Source organism: Ambystoma mexicanum, chromosome 3q (genome assembly GCF_040938575.1).
Source record: "Ambystoma mexicanum isolate Mex_15411 chromosome 3q, UKY_AmexF1_1, whole genome shotgun sequence".
NCBI lineage: Eukaryota > Metazoa > Chordata > Amphibia > Caudata > Ambystomatidae > Ambystoma > Ambystoma mexicanum.
The window spans coordinates 1,090,049,254-1,090,076,575 of NC_090926.1; the positions used below are offsets into that span (position 1 = coordinate 1,090,049,254).

The 27,322-nt window shown below is 46.4% G+C and overlaps 1 protein-coding gene across 1 annotated transcript in view; it reads right to left on the bottom strand.

Annotated features, from left to right (window-relative positions):
• Positions 1–27,322, bottom strand: part of LOC138447631 (E3 ubiquitin-protein ligase TRIM39-like) — a 170,871-nt gene that overhangs the window by 34,851 nt on the left and 108,698 nt on the right. Inside the window, exons 5-7 of the mRNA XM_069603829.1 lie at positions 1,531–1,646; positions 951–971; positions 841–867 (exon numbers count right to left, since the gene is read on the bottom strand). Coding sequence (XP_069459930.1) covers positions 841–867; positions 951–971; positions 1,531–1,646 — 164 coding nt within the window. The remainder of the gene's footprint in view (positions 1–840; positions 868–950; positions 972–1,530; positions 1,647–27,322) is intronic.

Here is a 27,322-nt window from a genome sequence, read left to right on the forward strand (position 1 = left end):
AGTAGAGACATGACCTGCAGAGGGGATGAAAAATGAAATGATAGAAGGAGATAAGACTGGAAAGGGTTGTTGGGCCTGGAGACGATTCTTGGTTGGAAGAGGATAAGTTAAGAAGCTCTCCAGCATCCCCTGAAGCGATTATGCCCATTAACATGTAGGCCAAACAAATCCAGCAAAAGATTCTAAAGAGTTGGACGGACCATGTGCTGATGATAAAAGCCACAGCTGTGGGGTGTTTAGGTTACTTAGGATGAGAAGAAGATGAACAACATCCTAACAAGAAAGACATCTCAGCCAAGAAAGAAGTGCATGTACCTAAAAACCAAAGTAATGTTTATCACCAAGAAGGCAGAACCTAACGGCAAGAGGGAAGGTTCTAAAAGGAAGTTTGGTTTAATTTTTAGAACCCTAGTATCATTTGTCAAACCAAATGCCTTAGTTTTCTATTATTATCTTAACATTTGGAACTAAGAATCTGGTTTTGAGTGGTGGTTAGTTGATCACTCAGACTGCGACACCTTCCAGTCATGAAAAACATTTTCACTAACCCAGAGCTCCCTCGTATACCCCAACATAACCCTTCAAGTCTAAAATCTCACTGCTTCCAGAAATCTGTAGTTTTCGTAGAGACACGCAATGTTGGGAATGCCAGTTCAATCCACCAGCAACAAGCCCTGCTTACCCCCGCCTTCCACACCTTCAGTCATACCATTTAGAGGTTTTGATGTTCTTTGAATTATGAAAATTAATAGATCCCTTAAAAACACAATGAGAAGCCCGGTATTTTGGGTGGAGTAAATAACAGACTATGATTAGTAACAAAAGATTTGATTTACTCACTGGCATAGCTTCGGACCCTTCTCCAATCTGAAATCAAGTAGGCAAAAACAAAGTCAGCAACTTGAAAAGAATATCAGTAAGTAGTTCAATTAAATATTAAGTGAACTTACCTAGATCTCCTGATAATCTCTCTGTTGTGAAAGAAAAGATGTAGGTTAGAGTCTAGTAGAGTTGTGTTGCCTTGTTAGACCTTTTTTATTCTTTGATAGGATGCTTTGTAATGCCTTTTAACATGCTTGCTAGGCCATATTATGATTGTCTATATGTGGCTTCAAGATTGTTTGCACCCCCACAAAAATGTCCATCCAGGTCTACACCAACTGTTCTCCACAACCGCACACTCAAATGTTACATTCCAATACACAATACACATACCCATGAAGCCAACCAGACATGTAAATCTGAAAAACCTTCCCAACAAATAACGCTCTTAATACCCAGAGGTTTCTAAGTGCAGATGCAGGGATGGAACCGTTGTTGCCCTGCATCGTCTTGCTTCTAAGTCCAGCATGTTGCCTGTGAGCTATCCTCCCGAGGGGTTTCCAATGTATCTAAAGTTATGCTTTAATCATTACCTTCAGGACAATATGTCACGTATCTACAATGTAGACTGCTGCGCATCCCTGGGCTTAATATCCTGCTCAATGTATACTGCTGCACACTGCTACACTTATAAGGATAGATCTTTACCTTTGAACTCCAACATCGCTTGCTTCAGACTGGAATGCCGAGTGAGGAAGCTCTTCAGATTCTTTGTCTCTTCAGGGGAATCTGTCTCCAGCTGCTCAACCTTTATTTGTTCACACCTGGAGAAGAACCAATAGCAGTTATTGTATTCGTCTGTAGTCTAAGCCCTGAGAGGGACTTTACACAGCAGGCCAAAAAGAGAATGCACTGAACTACGTTCAATGAATGCAGATTGGTGATAAAGTCTCCTGTGGTGAAATGCACTCATTATTAATATGAAAGGAATAAAGCACCTACTGTTGGGGCCAGAGCCTGTCATGGGAGACAGCAATGTCAAATGTAGTTATTTCCTAACATACAGTTATGATGTGGGAGGAAGCCTTTAATGAGAGGTAAACGGGCAACCTGTGAGGGGTAGGGATGAAAGAAAGGGCTGTAATTTTCGGGGATGACGGTCCCTCATTTCAAAGGGAGAGGTTATAGAATTCAGCGGAATGCAACTATTAACACCAGAGCTACAATCCATCACGGGGCTCTGAGTGAAATCTGACTGAAAACTAGCGCAAAGCTTGCTTGAGTGGTATATGATGGTACTCAATGGAATATGTACCCTTTGAGAATTAACCATTTTCAAGTTTATGCAAGGTTCGACCCTCTCCCTTGTATCCCTTTTACAGATTCCAAGCTTTTCCCATGGGCAACTTCGAAACGGTCAAAGGGTAACATGACCAGGCATCCTGTTATTCCTTTGCAACTTCTCTCCTGGCTGCACAGCGCTCACCAAGAAAAAGAATGCCTGCTCTTTGTCACCCCCCCGCATCAAACCATGAGAGTACATGGTGTCCTGTCACACTCCCTCACTTTATCCTCCTGGTTCCTCATGCTGTGCCCACTGGGAGAGATTGTCTTACTAATGGCGGTGTTGCAGCAAACCCGTCACAAGTCAGCAGCTCCAGTGCCGACAGTAAGGAAGGCCACACTCTCTAAGATCTTGGTTCTGTTTTGTTCACAAGGTTTCAATGACATCATAGAGTAGCACAGTGCTCAGCTGCAGTGTGGCCACAGTCAATGGCAAATCCCAGCATTTCCATGCAGTGTGTGAGCTGAGGAACTGATGACAGCATGGTGTTTATTTCGTCATCTATTTCTGGAATAGGTCTGCTTGGTGGCCTTTCGCAGTAGGATAGTCAAGTTGTGTTGGTTCAAGCTTTTAGTAGGAGCTAGACATCCATGGCTGGCTAAGGGAGAGGCAGTGCTACGATCAATGCATGTCGTTTACACAGGTGCCTTTCAGGTAAAGCAAGACCAGGAACAAGATGGTGTCTGCTTATAAGGCTGTAAGCAAAGGAAATCAAGACTGTCATTAAAACCAATGAAAAGGATGCCGAGGGTGGAATTCTGGTTGAAATCATGAAAAACAGGGCCAGCTGACGTGTGTCCCTGCTCTATTATTGGAAGGGCATAATCAATGATAGGTAAGAAGTTCCATGGTGTTGCGATTTGTGGATGCCTGGAGGGTGCAGTTCCATGTGGTCTTGTGGATGCTGGGATGACCCTTTCAGTCTTCCCCGTGTGATTGATACACTATATGCAATAGTCTGTAGACAATAATGACCAGCATAAACCATGCCTGATGACTAGTGCATTCAGGTGGTGGTCAATGATTCGGTAAAATGCCTGCTTCACCACTGTGGAGAGTGCATTGACCAATGATAGGCTACATTTATATTTGGTGAGTGGTGGGTGGCTGATGGAAAGGATGCACAATTTTGAATATTGGAGGAGCATGGGTTTTGAGTCTATTCTGACTGTACATTTGAGTGTAAAGATTAGGAGTGTGGAGTGAATCACATGGTGATGGCCAAATTGGGTTGGTGGGTGTACGTGTCTAGACGCTTGGCTCTTTCAGACAGTAGCAATTTCAAACATATGTCACCATTGTCCTTTCGATGCTTAGCTAGTGACACCCAGATAAAGACTGGCAGCTTGCCCAATCAGCATGCAGGGGCCCCTTCACTCCTCTAGGGAGACAGAGGAGATGGTGAACAGGTGTTAATGCCTGTGGCGGGTTGACTTATTTGCAAGAAGCAGTACCTGGTCACTTCAACATGAGGTTCAGGTAACCTGGGGCGTGCTGGGAGATTGATAGCGTGACCACAGAGTCTACCAGACATCATGAAGATTCTATTTTAATTCCCCATTGGTGCTCAAACGGGTTTTAGATGTGTTTTGTGCTGGTGGCATGTTTGCTTCATTGCAGAAAGGGCAAGTGGAGCATTGTCGCTTAACTAGCAGCATTGCCTGCCTTTCTGAAGGTCTTCTGAGGTTGGGTGGACCGTAAGAGCCTGGTATGAGGTGGAACAGCAGAGTCACAGGAACAGGGGCCAACAAACTCAGCATGAATATACTCTGCCTGTTGGCAGTCTTCTGTCAATATCAGGTAGTTGAGCTGTGAAGAACTTCAGAATAACCCTACTGGCCAGCCCTGTGTAAAATTCAGTACATGATCCTACACTCAGAGCATTTCTACAAGAGAGCGAATGTGATACAATGCAATCATGTACAGAGTTCCAAAGGTGTAGTCGTCATGACCCTTCAAACATGGACATATACAACTATATCACTCTATTATAGGGCAGCAATAGCCGCCCTATAGTTAAGGTGAGTGGGACTGCCATAGGAACCCCCTAAAATTCATTTGTTAATAGTTTTTCCTTTGAGTAACTGATTTGACCAAAATTGCGAAATTGATTAGGGACTCGCAGGCCGCACCCAGACTGCAGTTTTCAACGTTCCGCCCTACTACCCATTCAATTTTCCATAGACAAACAAGGTACATTTCTGCCAAAGCGCACATCCCAAACTACTGGACATATTTGGACCAGGTCCAAAACAACTTGGGCACAAAGCATTGACTCACAATCCATGTGTGATTTGGGGTTATTCTGTCCAGTAGTTAATTCAATATTTGATGGAGAAGGGGGATCCCCCCTCTCAAGAATAGCTATATGGGTGTTTTTAGAAATAAAACAGCCGCCATCTTGTTTTACTCTCGATGCGAGAGATATTCGAGGTTATAGCCGAGGATATGGGAAAATGAAACACAGGAAAAAAGCTATTTGCCGGTCAGAAAACATGCAAATATGCAAATGCCATCACGCTAGAGGTGGGGGTAGGGGGTGGCTAGAGGGCACCAATAGAAATTTGGGAGTTGTGGGTGGTCTAGGGACTGAGCTTGCAACACAAATCTTTCTGTAGCCTCGGCTATAGTCATGAATAGCCGACATCTCAAAGCAAATTGTTTCACAGAAACAGGAGTGTTGTGGAGGGGAAGTTAAGAGGGGGATAGAAGGCCATCTGGGGAGCGGGGGGAGCTGACACAGATGAGGGGGGCACTTGGTGAAGGCCTGAAAGCATTTTATTTACATGCCATTTTTCCGATATACAAGGCCATAAATGACTACCCGACTACCGATAGCCAAGGATATGTGTAGTTCAGTACCCGCGGTTATTTTAATTTTTTTAAGATTTATTTACAGCTGTAGTGATGTCGGGGGTGAAAAAAGTAACACTATTGCCATCCAGGTCTCCCATCCATGCAGTAACGAGGACAGACCCTGCTTAACTTCAAAGTGAAGAAGGGGCCAGCCTCCTTAGGTGATGTTGCCCAATAAATTAGCCAAAGTTACAAGACCACTTAGAGATATGGGCCGGCCCTTTCCTTGCTTTGAAGCTAAGCAGGGTCAGTCCTGCTTTACAGCTAAGCACGGTCAGTCCCAGTTACTGCATGGATGGGCAACCAAATGGGCATCCAAATTATTATTCTTTTTTAAACCATGCTACTGTCAGTCCTTGAAAGCTTTGCACTCAGGGACCATTTTTTTTACCTTTTTCTGAATTGAATCAAGGTATGTGTAGTCTACCAGTCAATAATACAAAAGAAATAAAATGATATTTTGTACAGCAACAGTGGTTTTCTTTTCCTGCAGTAACTGGGAACCATGCTTAGCTTCAAAGCAGATTAATTTCCATGAATTCTTTAAACATGCAAATATCCTTTTGAGGGGGAAGGAAGGGGCCACCCCCTAAGCCCATGTTGCCTAATAAATGAGCCCACCTTATAAGACCACTTAGAGAAACATGGTCTAAGGGGGCTGGATCCTTCCTTGCTTTGAAACTAAGCAGGGTTGGTTCCAGTTACTGCATGGATGGTAGACTGTCCACAGTTCCGAATGCCTTGTGCTTTCTTAGTTTTAAATTTCTCGTAGCACATGGCATCTGCATTATTTCTTTTTAAACCATGTCAGTCCTTGAAAGTTTTGCACTCAGACATCATTTGTTTGCCTTTTTTGTTGAATTGCATTCTGGTATTTGTAGTCTGCCGGTCAAGATGAGAGGAATAAAGCTACAATTGTCTCGGGAGGATAACTCATGGGCAACGTGCTTGCCTTGGAAGCAAGACGGCACGGAGCAACAAAGGTTCGATCCCTGGGTCACGCTTAGAAACCACTGGGTATTAAGCGCGTTATAAATAACCAATACATAAATAAATACAAATGCTACAATTGTACACTTTTTGCCTAACATAGTTCTATAAGGATTTATATATTTGAGTGATGCTATGGTAAATGTCATTTTCAAGTTATCTTTAGAAAGCAGAGTATTGTTATGTGTAAAGGAGCACTTTTGAACAGAAAATCTCTAAATAAACACGACCAAGATCTCCACAACCTGGTAATGGCTAGTAACCTTGATATTTTATGTATCACAGAAACATAGATCCGGGACACAAGTGGTCCCTCAATCAGTTTGGTTGTTCCTACAGGCTTTTCTCTCTTCTCTGCTAATCGCACCGATGGATAATGTGGTGGAGTGGCAATTATTGCCAAAACCAAACTATGTTTATTTCTGGCCTAAGTTACATGTTCAGGTTGCAAAATCCTCCATGTTAAAATGACCCCGACCAACCATAACAGCATTAATATTGTATTAGTCTACAGACCACTTAACTTAATGCTCGATTTCAATGTAGAAATCACCAAACTACTAAATACTTTTTCCAGGCCTAACTCCGCTACACTCTTTCTAGGGCTCTTGAACCGTTGGAGAGGAAATAATTTGGATAAAGAAGCAATCAAACTAGAATCTGCCCTCCTATTCATTGACCATTAAATCCAAAACAAAACCAATCACTGCCAAAAATAACATACTGGATTGGATTGTGAAAAGAAGGCTTATTGCTAACATTAATCAGACCACCCCATGCATATGGTCAGATTATTATGTCATTAATTTTAGCATTGAGACCCTAGACCCCCTACCCAAACCAAAAAAACAAATGAAAATAGTCACTGATCGTAACTTCAAAAAAGGTACACCGGCCAAGATCTCCAGCTCTGTCTGGATTCCATCATGACCAAGAGACACATATCTATGACCAAGCGGAAAACATGGTGTCCTCATTTTCCGACACACTCACCGAGATGCTAGATCTAACGGCCCTCCTTGAAACCAAATTAGTGAGGGACAATCCAGGCCATCAAACCTGGTTCACCCAAGTCGTAGCACTCACTGACTTGAGGAGTAGGGAATTCCTCGAAATGAGCGAAGGGCACTGGAAAGAAGAAGCAGCCAAGGATGCTACCACAGCAAAAATCACGGAACGGGTCAGAAAAGGGTGGCCCGATGAGAGGTCCATTCCAGAGGGGTTGTGTCCCTATTGGAAAGTGTCAGATGAAATCCTCGAAAGCGAAAGGTTGCTCATGAAAGGCAACCAAGTAATCCCACCCATAGCAATGAGAAGAACCATTAGATGCAGGGCTCACGCCGGTCATCTGGGAATCAACATGAATAAAAGGAGAGTGAGGGAAGCATATTTGTGGCCAGGAATGGACTTACAAATAAGGAACATGACAGAGAGGTATCATGAGTGTGTGAATAGCGACAAGTGCCAGAAGGAGTGTGGCAACAATTGGGCATGGACTTCATTAGCTTGCTAGAACTCATGGAACATGAAAACAAGTATGGCATAGTGTTAGTGGACTATTTATCCAAATGGGGAGAAATTGAATGTGTGCCTAGCATAACCACAGCCACAGTGATTCAGTTCATTAAGAAAATGTTTCAGAGAGAAGTGTTGCCCAGAGAACCGACAACAGATTACAACTCATACCTAGAGAAATGGAAAGATTCATGAAGGAGGATATCAAGCAAATCAAAGCAACCTTATATCACCCCAAGCAAATGTGTTCATTAAGGGTGCCTTGCAGTTAGCCACAGCAGCGGGACTCAGCACAGTCAAGGAAGCAATAGCTGCTCATCGCTTTACCCCCAATGGGGTCACAAACATATCGCCGTTCCATCTTCTCAGAGGACACAGGGCAGCCTCCACCCTGGATCCGCCATGGTTGGCAAGTGTGAGGGAGGATGAGAGAGTGGGCATGGAAGAATTGGTCTGGCGAGTTAAGAAGAGCAAAGAAAACATGAGGAGATATAGTGACGAAAGGAGAAAGCCACAACAAAGCACAGTCCGAGAAGGAGATTTGATAAAGATTAAACTGTTACATAGAGATCCCGTGCTGGTTCCAAGTTCAGCAGACCATTAAGAGTGGTGCAGCAAGGGACAAACCATGTACGCACCCAAGACAGGAAGCTATGGAACTTGGAGAGGGTGGCACTTTATGAAAAGAGGACAGAAGAAGCATGCAGCCCTGCAACACAAGATCAGAGAAGTCAAGCACTTGATCAAAGAGAACCCGCCATGAGAGGAAAATCTGGACATGAAGAGGAGGAGGACATAGGGACATCAGAACAAGCGGAAGCCAGTCCCAAGAGGAGTGCAGTGAGACAAGAGAGAATCAGTGAAAGGGGTGCAACACCGAAAGAACTTACAACACCTAGATTCACCAGAAAACGATCAGGGCATCCTGCTTCACTGTCATCGCTCCCACTCCATGGAACACGCCCCCACCCACAACCAGAAATGAACCATCCTACCTTGCATTCCGTAAACAAGTCAAAACCTCACTTTCTAACAAGTATGCATGATTATCCCTGTAACCACTGTGAACCTAAAGTCTGCACTATAATGTAACTATGTATGTAATTTAGCACTGTGAAATCTCTGAGTCCTGGGCGCGTATGAGAAATGAAATAAAGAAAAATAAAGAAAAGAATGCAGAGAGCAGTCAACCACAAAGAGAACGAAGACCAGGAAGGTACACCGACTATGTAATGGAGTAAGACAAACTTTGTCCAACAAAAGGAGATATGTAGAGTAAAGGACCTCGAAGAAGTCCTGTGCCAAGCCTCGCAGGAACTCCTGTGAGATTACGAGCAGCACTTCCCGCTAAAGACATTACGAGCGCAGCAAGCAAGAGGAAGACAGGCTTCCCAACGCTCGCCCCTGCAACCTCCTACTTGAGGGCCCACTCACCCAAAACAGGAACATCTAGCAGGACGCTTTACCACCATAATTAACTACTGCACTGCACACCATGTTCCGTGATAGGCTGTTCCATCTGCCTTTGGCGAATCTAGTCACTGCACCAGCCTCAAAGCGCCTTTCTGTTCCTGACGCCTCGGGTAAGCGTGGTAGTACCTTGACCCTCCTGGGCCTTGGAATCTTTTTTTAAAACTGTTGTTTTAGGCCCCTGGGCCCTGTCTGCCCCAGTGTCTCTGTTCCCCTTACCTTCCTCCTCCCGTCTACCACCCCACCTCCCTCCCGTGATATACTGGATCGCCTCTCTTAACTGAATGTCCCAGGGCAGCGCCTTGCCTGTGCAGCCCCTACAGCCTAGGCAAAGGGCGGCTCCCTCAGAGGCGGCTCTAGCTAGTGTCTGCAGGTGTCAGCAGGGAAAACCAGTGGCCAGCCGTCAACCTTCAGTAACTAGTAAGGTAGGAGTGGCCCGGGTAAGGAATAGAGCCATCACTCTACCCTGAAACCGTGCCACATAGCAACCTCGCCTACACTAGAATAATTGTGCCGTCTGCAGTATGTAAATTGCATTGTGAAACTTAGGCCTTTCTCCCACTATACAGGATTTTAGACCTAGGTGTGCTGTCTCTGTTGCTAAACTACAATGTGAAAGTAGTGCGGTCTTTGCCTTCTTAGCAAAGCGTTCACCTAGCAAACTATTCTACTACTGTCTGAGATCCTTTCATTTTGATCAATTGTCTACTATTGTCTCATCTCTCCTGGTCTCGTCTGCTTGCACCCCTCCCTGCGTCCTTCCCTAGTGTTCTCCCTGTCCCTGCCCACTCCTCTTCTCTCCTCTCCCTACCTACTCTATGGTGCTCTCAGTCTCTCCTATATTTCTAACAGCTTCTCTATCGGCTAGCCTGCTCTCACTAAATATGGTAGGAGGAAGTTTAAAAAGGACATCCTGGAGCAGCCGCCAGGGGGCACACGGATGCAGACATCCTACGTGTGAGCTCTGACCTGTGACCCCTCAAAGGTGCCCTGAGCCCCCACTTTTGACCCCCCCACCACACAACAGCGGACGCACAGGGTGGGGGAACCCGGACCCCCATACGGCGAGCCTCCCCCTACAGGCCTCCGGAGCGGCGTCTCAAACGAACTCTGAGCCAGCGAAACCCAGAGACTGCCAACTCCTCCCCTTGCCTCCATGCGGGCCCATTGAGCCGTGCTGCAACCCCCCCACAGCGGCCGCAGCCTCTCCACGTAATGCTTGGGGCCCCGAGGCGGTAAGAGACCTTGGACCGCCGGGGAGGAGTCGGCCCTCCCAGCTTAATGGCCCGCACGGCCCCGTCGTCCTCAAAGGTGAGTGCCCCCCTCCTGCCCGGTGATGCCCTAGCCCACTCTCGACTTTGTGTCCGATCCCTGTGAGCCTGACCCCGACCCCGTCTGCGTACGGAACAGCTCCGTCCGCAGGGGCGGGCGCGGAATCTCCCCCCTCGCCCACCCGTTCCAGGCCAGTCACACTGTTGAATGCATACGCCGGCAGACCTCCATGAAGTACCAGCCCCACTTTGCCCGCAGGCTTCCGCACACTGCCCAAAGCATTCGCACTGAATACAAGATGCTCCCGATGCCCGCGAATGTATGAACAATAACAGGGCAACCCCCGGGGCATCCGCCACACTCAGTGCTATCACGAAGACCTAAACATAAATAAGGCTTGGGCAAGCAAAGCTGGTCTACGCTCTCCGGTTCCACGCCGCATCTGCAGTAAATACAGATCCCCACCGCAGGCTGGCATTTTCACGCTCCAGTGCTACCCTCTGGTGACACAGGGCAAGGGATCCAACCCCCACCCATCAGGCATGAGCACCCGACACGTTCCAAGGCACAACACCATCCACCTGCCTATAGGGACTGACCCCACTATCTCCTGGGGAGATCCTGTCGCCCCTCCTCGGACCCTTACATGGTGTCACCAGCCTTATTTCGCCAATTGGGCGGACCAAGGGCCAAACACCCCGAACTGAGAAACGCACCCAAAGCATCTAGCTAAAGGATCCGGCCTCTGGACACTGCTTCAACCTCCTCCAATAAATCCCCCCACTGATCCTCCGACATTTTACTCCTACGCCAGAGTCAACATAGAGGGTTGGGCCCCCACTTGTGGGGCGTGTGCCCTCCTCTGCCCGCCTCCCTCGAGGCCCAACTGGGATCCTGACTACCCGAACTGAGGCCTACCCCCATGCAAACCCAACAAGGTCTACAACTCGACCCTCATTGGCATAAGCAAATTGCGGACACCGCACTGAAGCCGGAGACTGGCTCTGAAGTGAACGAAAGGTGACGCAGTCGGAGGGTGGGCGTGTACCTCCTCCCAACGCTAGATTCTAGCTAAACAAGACACTCCGGATACCACGTGATAACACACTCCCGGACCAGCTTATTGCACCAGTGCTGAGGGTAGTGCCCCTGTTCCAGGGGCGAGTGCCTCCTCACACCTATACATCGCATGAGCACCAAATCCAAGCTAGCCAGATACGCCTACACGCCATCGTACCCTGAGCCCAGAATTAACCACACGATGTCGACGGATCCTTCCGAAACAGGGGCAGCGGCCACCACAGGGGACATTGCTGCCCTCCTGAGCGAAATTAGAAATATGGGCGCCAACTTAGGTGGCAAAATAGATAGAATGACCCAAAGGGTGGACAATATCGAGGAGAGGCTTGAAGGGGTCGAGAACAACCAAGCCTCAATCGACACACTGGAAGCCCAACCGGACCTCTGCATGCGCACTATAGAGAAAAGAGAAGAAGATATCAGTCTGAAGATGGACGATTTGGAAAACAGGGAAAGGCGAAATAACCTACGATTTTTTGGAATCCCGGAGTGGGAGGGCGAAACAGAGGAGGATCTTAAACACACCATACATGACATCATCAGAATTCTAACTGCGGACGAGAACATTGATGAACCTACAACAGAAAAAATACACAGAGCCGGGGGACCGTCAGGGGGCTCAAGGTCGGTCCTGACCAGATTCCATAGATACCAACATAGAACGAGGATTCTCGCTAAAGCCAGGTCAGGCGACACCCTCACCCTTGGAGGAGCCCAAATAACCATCTTCCAGGACTTATCTTTGCTTACTTTGGCCCTACGACAACTATGCATCCCTTTAACCAAATGGCTCAAAGACCAGGGCACGAGATATAGATGGGGTTATCCCTTTTCTCTCACGTTTGAACACAGTAGCAGGAGAATAACACTACGCTCTGAAGAAGAGATTCGGGAATGCATTGCGGATCTCCTCGGCGCTGGCCCCAAAGAAGGGTCACAAGAAGTAACACCACAGGAGGGAGCGTGATGGGGACCTCGAGGCCCAAGAAGGAAGAAAGTCAAAAGGAGCCAGAAAATACAGACGGCCTAATAATACGCCAAAAAAGGCCAACTGATACGGTATATATGCAGACCCTTAGATCAGGCGAGGACTAGTCAAGAATTACGGCTCGGAGACCTTCCAACGGCTCGGAGACTGACACATTACAGCCAACAGAGCCAGCCCGGAAGGAACCTCTCTCCAGAGCCCGGACAGATGATCCGCTGGTGACCAAAGGAGCCAGAAACCGCATGTATCACTATATCCATTACTTAATGATGACAGTTGTTCTTATGTGTCAAGTTGTAACGTGAGTTGACATTTTAAGAATGGGGGGTGCTCTACATGTTGATGAGACGATATTTGTGATGGGGGTTACAAGGTCACAACCCTCACGGGTGGTCCAATAGTAGAGCAGTTGTAAGCACCTGGTTCAACTCGGACGCCATCAATCTGAGACTCAGTTCCTTGTAAGGTAAACGAGGTGTGGAAATTTGGAACTGAAGACAACGGGTACAATGTTTACTACCCGGAAAGGGGAAGGGGGGTGGGGATCCGAAAGACTTTGCAGTCCCTTTGGGTGTGGGACAACCCTCAGAATACTTCCATTGCGGCAATGCACGGCATAAATCCAGGTGACGTGCCCAATGAATTCTCAGGACTCGCCTCTCATGGGTGGTTGTGACGAATCAGTGACAGGCATGGCAAACTCAGAATTGCCACGCTCAATGTTAAGGGGCTTAATTCCCTCACCAAAAGGTCGTTAGTTTCCCGAGAATTCAAGAGAGCGAACCTAGACGTACTCTTCTTGCAAGAAACCCGATACAGTAAAGGAGATGAGAGGAGGGTACTCCATACCAAATTGGGCACACAATACTGGGGCTCTGGTCCGCTCAAAAAGGCTGGAGTTGGTGTTCTACTCAGCAAATCAATCCGATTTGAGTTTTTGAGGTCTTGGTCAGACGTGAGTGGTAGAATACTAGTGTTAGTTGGCAAAATACTGGACACGATCATCACACTCGCGTCTATATATGCACCCAATACTGGTCAATCCCGGTTCCTTCAACAAGCAATCCCAAAGGTGATGAATGAGGCAGAAGGGGAAGTGATAATAGGAGGCGACCTCAACACGTGGATGGACCCGGACATGGACAGGCAAGCAGACAACCCATCCACAACCTTGCCACGAGGCGCAGGACATTCCAGGATTGTGGATATGATGGACACCTATAATCTTACAGATGCATGGAGATACATGAATCCGGCCCGGACAGCCTTCACCTTCTACTCCATGCCTCACGCTACGTATTCCAGAATTGACTACGTATATGTAACCTCGGCACTTGCCGCAGCAACAACCGAAGCCAATATATCACCTATTACATGGTCGGACCACGACCAGATGGCTCTCCCTCGGCGGAGCGCCAAATGGCGGTGCAACAAGACGCTCTTCAAGGACTCAGTCTTTCGATAGCAGCTTGAGCAGGACATCACCAGATACTTCGAGCAGAACAACGTAGGTGAAACTTCCATCAACATAGTCTGGAACGAAGGCAGGGCCCCATGGAGGGGACTTCTCATCAAGGAGGGAGCAGCGAAAAAGTGGGAACGCCTACTCATAGAAAATAAGTGGCGAATGGACATTGCCCACCTTGATCTTGCGGCCCAATCAGCGGACTCCGAAAGAGGGAGGAAGATCGAACAAGCCAACGCCAAGAGAGAAGAACTACGGCAATTAGAAACAAAGAGCATCATCCACAAACTCCAATACCTGAAACAGAAGCACTACGAACATGGGAACAAAGCTGGCGCATTGCTCGCCGCAAGACTCCGCGGCCAACGCTGTGAGCGATGGGTGTCAAAGGTGGGAGATACAGACACACCACCAGAACATCACCCCCCCAATATCCCCGAATCCTTTGCCGACTTTATACACCTCACAGGACGCACCGCACGCAGAAGCGATTACGAACTACTTGACCAAAGTGGCCATGCCGACCCTCCCATCGGAAACGACACAAGCCAATGAAGCTCCTATCACAGGGGAAGAAATTGAAGATGCTATCAAAAGACTTCCAATGGGAAAAGCACTGGGAAACAACGGATACACGGCGGGATTATACAATACTTTCCGGAATGCCCTGCTCCCATTCATGGTTGAGCTCTTCAACAGCATCCTCAGCACTGGTGTCGCACCCGAATCTTTCTCCGAAGTGCTCATAACGGTGATTCCCAAGGAAGGAAAGGATCCTACTTATGTGCTTCTTATCGCCCAATATCGCTCCTGAACATTGACGCCAAGATTAACACGAGGATTCTCACTGCACGACTGGAGTCACATATGCCCGCAATAATTCACAACAATCAAGTGGGCTTCATCCTTGGCAGGCAAGGCGCAGACTCCACCCGCAAGACCCTCCACCTCATACATGAAGCCAAAACTTCGCCGAACATGCCAGCTCTGTTTTCGATCGACCCCGAGAAAGCTTTCCACAGAGTCGAATGGCACTTCCTAGAGGCCACGTAGAAGCAAATAGGCCTGGGACCCACCTTTCGATCAGTGATCAAGGCTGTCTATACAGCACCAAGAGCTGCTGTAGCGGTGAACGCCCAGTACTCCCGCTGGTTTCCTCTCCAGAGAGGTACGAGACAAGACTGCCCCCTTTCGGCGATTCTCTTCGCACTTTCCCTAGAACCCCTCGCTCGAGCGCTCCGAGCGGACACTGCAATTGTGGGAATGCAGGTGAATGGCAGAAAATACAAACTAGCCTTGTACGCAGATGACATCTTGCTCCACGTAGTAAATCCACTGTCTTCAATCCCAAGGGCGATACACCTCAGTGAGGAATACGGGACACTCTCTGGTTTCAAAATAAATAAATCCAAATCCATTCTCTTCCCGCTTCACGATCCATCCCAGAGCAGCAAAACGATCTTGAGCGCCTTGGCCTGATATTGGAGGCCCCACACTGAGAGACCTAACTCAGCTCTACGACGCAAACTTGCTGCAACTCCTAAGTGCCCTCAAAACAGATCTCACAAAATGGAAATCCCTCACAATCTCCTGGATAGATGCTATCAAGATGGTGACCCTCGCACGCTTCCTATACCCCTTCCAGATCTTACCCATCACAATTCCTGACCACTTTTTCAAACAGATCAAAAAGGCTATACTAGAATTCCTGTGGGACGGAAAGAAACTGCGGATACCGTATGATATCCTGACACTCCCGAAGGAAATGGGTGGAGCGGGCCTCCCGGACATAGAACGGTATTACCAGGCAACCCCACTCAGGATCCTGATCCCACATCTGCGTGACAGAAAGGACCTCCAATGGTACAACTGGATAACGACATCCTGGTCCACGTTACCCTCGCGGAATGGCTATGGGTCCCAAGAGCAAAGCTCACGAAATGCTTGCGCGATCACCCAATACTGAGCACCATGTGGAACATTTGGAAGAAAGGGAAATGAATGACTGGACTCAAGACACGGCCTCCCTACTCAGCCACCTCTGGTCCCCCGGGATCCGAGAAGAAATCCCTGAACACGCTAGGTACCAAACCTGGTTCGATGCCGGACTGGAGAGAGTAGGCCAACTGTGGAGAAATGGGAAATTCATTTCGATCTCGGACTTAGAAGAAGCCCTCCATATTCATCCAATTCTGATCTTCTTGTATCTACGACTAAAAGGATTCATGTCAAGGAAAGAATGAAAGGACACCACACAAAGAGAGCTGACGCCTTTTGAAGCTATACTGGACACGACCAACTCATCAAAAGGCCTAATATCTCGCATGTACAAGGCTCTAATCACCAAAGACCAAACTCCGAGCCTTCACCTCAAAAAGCGATGGGAAAAGGACTTTAACAAGGAATTTGAACAGCAAACCTGGGACAAAATTTGTGAAACACCAGCCAAAATATCAATTGCCACCCAGTACAAATTACATGCCCTAAAACTGCTGCATCGATGGCAGTATGATCCCTTAAGACTGTCGAAAATGTTTCAATCCTCCAGCCCAAAATGTTGGAGACAATGCGGCATGGACGCTGATTACCGGCACATGTGGTGGAAGTGCCCTAAGGTATGCATTTACTGGCAAGAGGTCCTGGGATGGATCAAACAATTAGACGGTATAGAAAGGGAACTATCCCCTCTTTTGATCCTATTTGGCCTTGAGGAAGAAGAGGATGAGGTGATGTGCGTAAAAGGACTAATATCCCCCCTTCTGCTGGCGGCAAGAGCAGCCTTAGTCATCAAATGGAAGTCCCCTCGCCTACCAGATAAAAAGGACTGGTTACATATCGCCATAAACATATACACAATGGAGAAAATAACTGCGGCCCTCCATGGCAAGGCCGCACGACACGAGGAAGCATGGATGGACTTCACTGGCCATTATATTACAAGTACGGCCGCCACTGACCCACTGCTTTAACCGAAACACCACTCAAAGAACCCCACCGGGTCCTGAACACCAGACCACGTATTGCTTGATAACCATGCCTGTCACAAACTTCACCTGGAACTCATGGTGCTAACAGAGATCAACATCACGCCATCTAATATAGACTGTTACAGCAACGCCGACACCCGGGAGTCATAGGAGAACGGACAAAAGGGGGGGGGGACAGGGGTTTGTATTATTCATCCATTGAAAGTGGACATGTTTACCAACGTTTCATTGTTTTAAGGGTGGATCCCGAAGTTTTTGTGGAATACTCTTGTATGCTCAGTTATGTATCCACTCGATTGCTCACTTTTGATGTTAAAACTCAATAAAATCAAATTTGAAAAAAAAAAAAAGGACATCCTGGCCTCCCTATCGCTGACACCTACACGAGTCTTTCCTCTAGGCAAACCCTTACCAACATCCCCTTTATGGTTTCCTAGCCAGACCTATGCACTCTTCATATGGTCTCTGTGCTTTCTCCTTTCTCTTCTTCTCCCATTAATGGTTGCACCCGGTGGGAGGCTCTCCTGGCCTCCTTCGACTCTTCTAAGGTCATAATTAATGTTTACCTGAATGACACCGTCTTGGTCCAAGGCCCTCAGGCCAATCTTCTCCTGTTTGATAGACGCTTCCCGTGCCTCATCAATTTCCTTCCTTTCCCTGCTGTCCCCCATCTTCCCTCCATGGCCTCCCCCTGCTGTCTGCTTCTTGGATACCTTGCCCTCTCCTCCTTCCTCTTCTGCCCCCCCTCAGCCATCATTTACACCTCTGCAGGTTTTACCTTTGATTTGTACCCCTCCCCGGAAGTCTTTCAAGGATGGCAACCTTCTCCATATTGCCACTCTAAACTCTCACTCAGCTTTCAAACACTCCTGACATCTGCCGCCTCCTTGAAGAACTTGACCTAGATGTCCTTGGTCTCACCGAGACATGGTTCACAGCCAGCTCTGTCACGAGCTTTGACACTATCCTCCCTGATGGCTACAAGATCCTTCTGCGCCCAGGTCCAGCTGTTCCGGAGGGGGTGTAGCCCTGATCTTCCCTGAGTGGATTCCTGCCTCTGTCATTCCTACACAAGCCTACTCCTCTTTCAAATGACTCGTCTGCAGGCTCTTTCTCCTAGCCATTTCCTTACTGTGGCCACCATTTATCGGCCACCTGGTCAGATCTCCTCCTTTCTCTCTGAGTGGGCAGACATCACCTCTTTCCGCCTGATCTCGAACATTCAACTCCTTCTTGGAGACTTTAACATCCACCTGGATGATTTCTGTTCTTCCTCTGGACTCTTTCCCAACCTCTGCGACTCTCTCTCACTCTCTATTTTCCCCACTGGCTCGACTCACTCTGCAAAGCACACTCTTCATGTTCTGATCTCTACAGACTTTCCCCTTTCTTTCCCTCTCACCACTCCTCTCTCCTGGAGTGATCACTTTCTCCTCTCCTTCCAGCTCACTCTCTCCACCCCTCAGGCCAAGCCAATGCCAGCACTGCCACCTATCTTCTCGGTTATTTGACCCATGAAGCGTGTGTCAGTTGAGGCTTTCACTGGCACTTTCTCACCCCTCCCACCCCCATTGCCCTAACCATGAGGCAACCCTCTCCATGCTCTACTCTGCTATCTCTGATACTCTGGATGTTCTTGCCCCTGTCATAAGGATCCGCTTGAAGACCAAAGCCAAGTGCAACTCCTGGTATGACTCAGACCTCGCCAAAGACCAAAGCCAAGTGCAACTCCTGGTATGACTCAGACCTCGCCACCCTTAAAATGCAAGTGCAGAGTGGCTGCAAGTGCAGAGTGGCTGAGAGGAAATGGCGTGCTTCATGTACATCCTCTGACAAACTGGCCTGTCCCCTCCCCCTGCATTTTCCCATTTCCCCCCTTCCCTGCACTTGCATGATCTTAATGTCACCAGGCCCAGTAAGTTTGTTGTCTCTATTTTCCCCTCTGTTCCCCCTCCCTTGCCTCGTCGCGCATTGGATCACTTTTGTATGGACGCCTTATAAATGCATATAATATCATATGCTGAAAGGTACCGTGGGGGTGAATCCATAGTTATATTCGCTACATAAATAAAAGAGCACTTCCTAAATCGTGTAATCATTGATACGATTACAACAGCTGCGATTTTAAACTTACAAATAAAACTGATGAAACTAAACTTACTTGGTGTGACCGATCGATAATTTGGTCCAATCCCGGCACCACAGGATACTGGCAAAGGCAGGATCTTCGGCAGCCCCGAGTCCACGTTCGCCATGCTACCTGCTGATGTCCTCTGTTGTGCGTTACCTGCACCTGGCTGTGAGCGTTGCAGTTCCTGAAGTGGGAAATGGCCTTGGGCGTGCAGGGGAAGACAGGACATTGGGCACTGGTGCGTCTGTTCCATTGCTACTCGACGAGGCCGCAGAACCAAAAATGTTATTGAGAACATTGAGGCATTAGTGCCCCCTGCTGGAGGAAACTGTAAATGCAGCGCTTAAGAAAGGAATAATGAATGAACACAGGATTTATGGATTCAATGCGTCACTGCAGACATGTGGAATAGATTTATCAGTGAAGAAATAAAGAAAGGGGATATTAAACATGTCAAATATAACTGGATAATATAACTTTCTTACGTCACCTGGGGACCCTCCAGTCAAATGGCAGGATTGGAAGGTTGGGTTATTAAGATACATCCATGACATATATGGAACTAATTTTGGGAATGATATAAAGGGCTCCCTGCGGTTCCATTGTCCAGGTCACGAAGGCCAATTAATTTATAAAAGGCTTCCTGAACCGTCTGAAACTTCGCGAGAAGATTTAGATGCTTTTGAAACCAGTTTGTTAAAATTGGACAAGAACTTTATTGTTAAAGAGAGTGAATAAACCCCTTGCCAGATGCCACTTTGCGCCAGAGAACACAACATGAGACCATAGAAGAATGTGTAACTGCTCTACATGGTATGGCGATAAAGAATTGAACATTGCAAAGGGGAGCATGTGAGAGACCAGCTGGTGATGAACTACTCCAATCACAAGATGCCTGAAGCCCTCTGGAGAGCGGGCGATGTGACTTTAGATAGGGCAAAAGAGGTGGCAAAAATAGTGGCGCACACTGAGTTGTGCATCAAGGAATTCGAAGCCGAGACTCCAAAATTTCCATTGGATGGTTTAAATGCTGTGGAACGTGCAGACAAAAGCAAGTTTAATGAAGAGCCATACAACCCTTTGGCTCTGAGATAACAGGAAACGAAGAATGCAGGCCACGATGCAAGGAACACCTCTGTACGGAGATGATACCATTGCAGCAGCAGTCAGCGTTTGGCACTGGAAAGGGCCGTTTCGCCATACACATTGTTTACAGAGATTGTGGCACGAAGGGGCACCTTGCGAGATGCTGCAAACAATGGACAAACTCTCGGAAGACTATTCAGGAGGGCACATCCCTGAGTGGACCATGTGAATCTTGCACTATGGAGGATGATTGCGTGTACATGGTGAATGCCTTCAATGCCTGCCCCACGACGACAAAGCTCGCTCAGTGACTGATGTGGATCGAGACGTTGATTGACAGTGGCGCCAATTATTTGTTTGGGTAATATTGACACAAGGAGACGAAAGTTACAATGTACTCTGCAAGAATCCACCACAGTGTCCGCTCATGTTTATGGCAAAGTAGCAATTGGGGAATTTGATACTAGGCTGCAGTTTAAAAATGGAAGGGCAGAAAGAGGAATTCCTGTCACAAGAAAGGGCGACAACTTGTAGTCCTGGGATGCCGAAGCCGATTTGGGCATAACATTTGACACACATCAGCCTGAACAGATATTGATGGGAAATGCAAAAGGAGAGGTGGAGAAAGTGATAAAGGAAGTTCAAAGGTGATATCCAATCGTGTTTAGGAATGAGACTGGATGTTTGAAAGGATTCATGCATCATATTAAATTGAAGAATGGGACAATTCCAGTCAGAGCTAAATTATGCACAATACATTTTGCGTTAAGAGGGGAGGTTGAGAATGAGCTGAAGAGGTTGGTGTTTGCAGATATCATAGAAGTGGCTGAGACCTCTGAGTGGATCAGTTTGATATGACGGTGAGAAAAAACTCAAGAATGGTGGGATTATGTTTAGATTTCAGGGGATTATGTTTATGTTTAATAATGTATATAGCACCTTAGGCCTGAATGCACAAATAACATGAGCACAAACATCAAGGCAACGAAAATAAAGATTAAGAAAGAACTTACAAACAAGAGCAAAAAAACTGTAAAAGACAGAAGCACAGTTAAAGCACTACGACACAGCAGCAAAAGTTAAAACCAGTATGTTAAGGAGAATTCTCACCCAAGGGCTAAATTCCTTCTACCTTACAGCCCTGCAGCTTTTTTGCTATCTTTTGGGACTTTGAACGTTTCATTTTCAATGTGTTTTACTTTTGTGTTCTTTGGATATGGAGTTTTAGACAAACTCCATAGGCATCATCTTTTTCTTGTATGTCACACAGCACCTTCAGTGCAGTGGCACAGGGGTGTATTTCAGACTCCCCAAGGTTTAAATACCTTCTCTGGGACTGACTACCGTCTCCCAGAGCATGTGAAGTTAAATTGACTTTACTAGTCCTTTTAAATTCATAGACCCAGCACACACAATCTTCCTATAGAGTGCTGCAGGGGTTGCCTAGCATCCCGTGTGTCTAAACACTCATGTAACAGTCAAATGTTACCCTTTCCTCTTAAAATGGCTGGTAGCAGTGGTTTTAGAAGAAAGTACCATGATTTTTCCTGACCGCGAACACCGGTAGCTAAAAATCGGGTCAACCATGTTTTTCAATATGGCGCCCATGACCCCTCTGGAAAAACAGACTACGGTCATCGGTCATCTTTTTTTGCTGTTTCTTTTAGGAAAGGTCCTTCTTGTGTTTAACTCTGCGCGCCAAACCAGGTTTGGTCACTATGTTCGATGCCCTTTGGCGGGCTTCAGTGCTGAAGCCCTCCTCTGGTGCCAGAGTGTCTGGGGTGGACAGGATGTAAGGGAGGTGCCCGAAACTCCCTATGCTTAGTCTCCTAGGAGACCTGAATGCACTCTGGCGTGATTGGCTGGCTGACTGTCTAGCAAGGACAGCCACCCTGCTGGGTGAGTGGCAGCTAGGCTGGAATGAATGGGAGAAAACTGTTTAAAAGCGGGTCTCTGGGACTTAGAAGGCAGAGTCGACCACTGGAAAGAAAGAACCAAAGACGAGCTGAAGGAAGATGACTGCTGCAACTCCCGGACCGTTGGTTTGCCGGGTGAAGCCCTGCTGCAGGTCCGAATTGCCTGAAACTCCATCGACAGAGAAGCTCCTTCAAGGACCGCTTCTTCCCTTGAGCTGGTGGGAACAACCAACTCGTAAGCCGCCTGGACACTGTCTCCATACTGGTCACATGTTCTTCAGAGTTCTGTTGAAAACCGGATAGCCAGTGAGAAGGATACCAATTTGTGGGCTTTAAGACACTCACACCTTAAACCAATGCTTGGCCAAGCTTGTGGCCTCTTCCCTGGGCAGTGCAGGAACCTCCCGACGTCCTCCTTCTTGTCCCCACAACTGAAGCTTAGGAATAGCGAGATCTGCAGAAACTGCCAGGAACAACTGCCTCAGCTACAGCTTTTCTTCATACCTAAGGTACTGGGCAAACGTGGTGTGGAAATCGTTCCTGCCGCGGTGAAAGTTTGTGAAACCTTCCTAACTTTGGGGCCTCGTTCGCTCCTACACCAACATATAACTCTTTTTCTGGCAAACTACTTCGTCGAACATTGACAAAGACTTAACAGTTTACTACCATAACTGTGCTATCCCATCCAAGACTCTGAGCCATTGGGCCTCATTCCAACCCTGGCGTTAACCAAGGCGCTATTAGCGCCTTGGTTGACGCCGTTATTTTTCCGACTCCGCCATGGTGAATGGCGGAATTACCGCCCCATTCCAAGGTTGGCGGGGTCGGTAATTCCCCATTCACCAAGGGCCCTTCCCCATTCCCATTTTTGCCCCATAGGGCTCAATGGGAATGGGGAAGGCGCTAATTACGGCACCGTAAATTACGGTGCCGTAATTAGCTCCTAGGTCCCTTTGCGGGTTGGTTTTTTAACGCCTGCAAAAAGCAGGCGTTAATTACCAACCCGCAAAGGGAACTCGGAATAGGGCGGTAAGGGTTTAACGGCACCGGTCTCGTTAACGGTGACGGTTAACCCTTACCGCCCTACTCGGAATGACCCCCATTGACTTTGACCCAGGCCTATTGAATTGAATTGCTGGTTGTAGTGAACTGAAACTATTTGCCCTGCCTATGAAAGTAATTGTGCTTTAACTTCTTTTAACCTTGTCTTTCTACCCCTTTTTGAAAGTAACTGACGTGCCATTTTGCTCCCACTTCAGGGGAGCTTAACTTGTTCAGAAACGTGTTGGTTGTGTACTGTAGTATATTAGTGTTTGATATTGAGCTGCTTTCTTACTAGTGGAATGTTTTCCAAATGACTGTGTAAATACATGTATATTCCTTTACCAAGAAACCTTGAATAGTGTTTGTTTTAACTACTGTGATTGCAAGTCCTTTGTGTAACATCTTGTACTGCTCACATCCCTCTTGAGATAAGCCTGGCTGCTCAGCCATTGCTACCACATAACTGTGTAGTACAACAGGCTTGTACCAAAGGTGTGATTGTGCTTACACCTGTAGTCTTAATTGGGTGTAGTGTTCCCAAACGGTACTGCATGTAACTCTGCCTAACACAGTACAAAAGATTAAAACAGTGAATAAGAGAATAACAACACAGTCCAAATATTAGATCATAAGGAAACAATGAAAACAGAAAAGTCAGCAGGACAGAATAACAGCAAGTAAAAATGAAAGTCTTCAATGCTTTCTTAAAATACATGAAAGAGGTTTACAATCTCAGAGAGCTTGGCCACTTGCACCAGAAGGAATGTGCAAGAAACTCAAAGAAGCATCTCCCTGCTCTCTCCAGCTTGGTGTGTGGAATTTCCAGCAGGTTCTCATGACATGACCTCAGTGAGCGAGTATGATGTTTCTCCTGAATCCTCTTTTTCAAATAGCAAGGACTTTTACCATATATGCATTTATGTGTGATAGATAATATTCGAAAATTCAGATGTTCTCTCACCGGTAAGCAGTGAAGCGCCCTTCTGGCAGCTGTGGCATGTGCTTTTCGACTGATATTAGAAACAATATGAACTGTGCCAGAAGTGTACTTGCTGTTTGGCTGCTACGTTATGCTGGTGGATTCTTGCTGGACATTTGGACCCTTGTGTATGCATGAGAGGAAGAGTTGCTATTTTTTCACCAACTGTAACCTGCTCCGACATTGCAGAAGTAAATCTCATACTATTGGCCCAATTTGAGACTCTTGTTGGACCACCAGTTTCTCTTATGGACTTTTTGAGTCTTAGATTCCATGCACTGAATTGGTTTCCGCTTGGTAATTACGTGCCTTTTTCTCTTTAGTTGCTGTTTGCTTACCCGCCTGTTCCGTGGCTTGTTCCCGCACAACCGCCCGCCCACCCACGTCCGGCAGCCCTACTTGAGTCGGGTGCATGCGCACCAGCGCACGGGCACCGGAAGCATACCGAAGTGTACAGGCTGTTTGGCTGTTCGGCGGTGTGGCGGGTGGGAGCTTTTTTTTCTTTTTTTTCTCGCTACATCAAACAGTCAGCGTTGTATGGACTGGTGTTTATACACAGGTAGTTATACAAATTGCTCATTTATGTTCTATTTGTATTCATACTGACATATGAAGCTCTATTTTTGACGACTTCATGTCTCCGTGTCAACAACATTTAATTCAATTCTTTCATTGCTTTTGCACATCTCATTCCCTAGTCCCACATAGTGCTGTCATTTGGACTGACTGCTTGTTCTAACTGATTTCCATTCCTTTTAGTCTGCGTAGTGGGAAATGTGTGAATGAAAGACGCCTGAACGCTAGTCTTAATATGACCACGCTGATTCAATTTCATGCATCGTATGAGAAAGAGGGGGTTGACATATTTTATATCCCTCTCGCTGGGGGCCCCACTACTGGAGAACGGGTAATGGATTCTGAAACAGATCCCTATTCCCACCAATCTTTGGCTGTCGAAACCAAATGACAGTATGAAGCCAGGGGCGGTTGTGGAATCATCACAACTACGTGAGAGGTATCTTATTCAATATGGGCACTTTGGTTACAAAACATCAACAGCACAAGCAGACGGTTCATATTCCACTGTTCCAATAGCCGAAGACCAACCATTTGCTCAACATGCTCCCTCTTATGGCATTTGTATTTCTGATGTTTCTATCCTCTCACCTGCAGTTGAAGCCGAATGGAGTAAGCGTTGTTGTGTTGCATTGTCTCGCGCTTCCCCTATATCGGTTCTTCCATATGAGGTGGAGAAAGTTTGTCTTCACAACATATATGGAAGTAGAGTTGACCATCATACCATATTGCAAGATGATGGCATGACACCACCCCATTATCATTCAATAAGCTCTCCTACCTTTAATCGCCATATTTCTTTTACAAAAACACCTATAGCCAATCAGGTGTTTGATCAAGCTGGCTCCCCCCTTACTAATATTGATCAAACCAATTAGGACGATGGTGCATCTTCCCAAACTTTGGGTCCTATAATTAATGAGGACTTAAACGATTTTCCGGTTATATCGCGGTTACTTAATCTTCTTAATAAAGGACACGAAAAGACACATGGGGAAATAGATTACAGCATTACCTCATTGGTGATATGGCGATCAAAATGAGAAAATTAGAGGGTTTTATGATGGCAAATGCCAACTTTCAATTTGAAAAAATTGTGACTTTAGACTCTTTAATTTCAAAAGCCCAATTGCCACTGAAATTCAATACTAATACTAACGCCACTCAAATATCTTGCACTGGGATACTCTTGAATATAGGCTCAGGAACTTATGCACAGGCTGTCTCTGTTGGTCCCTCTGAGCACTGCTTAAATTCAGCAAATGGTACTTTGCCGCTCCTAAAATCCATCAAACTCAACTCTTTAAAGTTCGATGACATATTTAGATTTCTTTTAACCGAAAGGATCCATCCTCAGGGACCAACCAATCCCACTGATTCTAATGTGCGTGTACAATCAATTTCTACTGAAGAATCAAAAGTTGAACTAAGCAGTCCTGCACGGCTGATTGAAGTCATAGAGGAGCTTAACCAAGCTGAGATGCTTGTGGTGAGACCGGAAGAGGTGCCTACTGTAACTGAGGTCCTACAATCTGATATACTCTCGCAAGCACAAGCGAGACTTTGCAACAGCTTTAATACACAATAAAATGGCAATGAACAAAAACACTACGCTAACAAAATCTCAATTAAAAAAATCTAATAATGTACCTGATATAAAACTTTCTGGCAAAACTTCTGATTCCAAGTCACCACATTACCCTTGTAATGATGATCCAATGATTGATTTGGAACAATTCAATGAGGAATCCAAACGTGTGTTAAACATGGGTAAGCATGATGATTCTTGGAAAACAAAAAAATCAACAACAAAAAAAATACAAGAAATCTAATCCAATAAACTTAGATAAGTTTAATTTGGGGCCTCCTGTATCTGCTCTAGACACAACCGTCTTAAGTACCAATTTGAAGGTTGTTACCTCTCCAAAAACTGCTACTTACTTTCGATAAACAGCAATCAACGGATAAACCCATCCAAAGTCAACTAATGCAATTCTATCCGATCAGTTCTATAAAATAAAGCTGGTACCAGTAAAAGAAAACGGTGCCGAGTGTTCCACCAACTTCTAATGCTTCTGTGGTGGATTTAGTCAGCCAACAGGGCATTGTGAGATATTCTGGAGTTCACTCCTCTCCCCCCAAGCCAAGTGTACAAAAGATCCCTCATACTGAAATGCACAACGTTGCTGCAAATGTTCTCGTTGCCTCTCCCGTCCATAACTCTCCACGTAATCTATTAAATTGTGGTGAGGTACCCTCTGTATCATCATCTCATCCGAAGGGTCACATGGAAGGACCTGGTGACGAGAACCAACCTTCCAGTGATAAGCCTAATATATTGGGTTGGATCAGTGACCCAGCCAAGAACGGGCAGAAAAGGATAAATCCCTCATTTCTTTTTAGTTCATTCAAACACAGTCATCGATTGAGGACTTTCATATCTGATGGCATAGAGGGAATTTGTCTTTCCAATCACAATAATCACCAGATGATTTGTGGCACTTATTCCTCCCATATTTTGCAACTAATCTGGTCTCAAAGGGAGCATTTTATAGATCTAGGTTTAACGCTCTGTCTTTTTCAATCTTTAGAACAAGCTAATGATTTCCTTGACGCACCCTTGTTATCTGCCATCCAACCTTTGTCAATGATTAATACAAACTTAGACACCTCTGTTTCAACTAACAACATAATAACACAATTGTCCACTTTAGTAGCCAATACCGCAAATATAGCATGGCTAGCATAACTGATCGCTACAATAACTGAAATTGCCAAAACGACTAAACAAACATAGCCT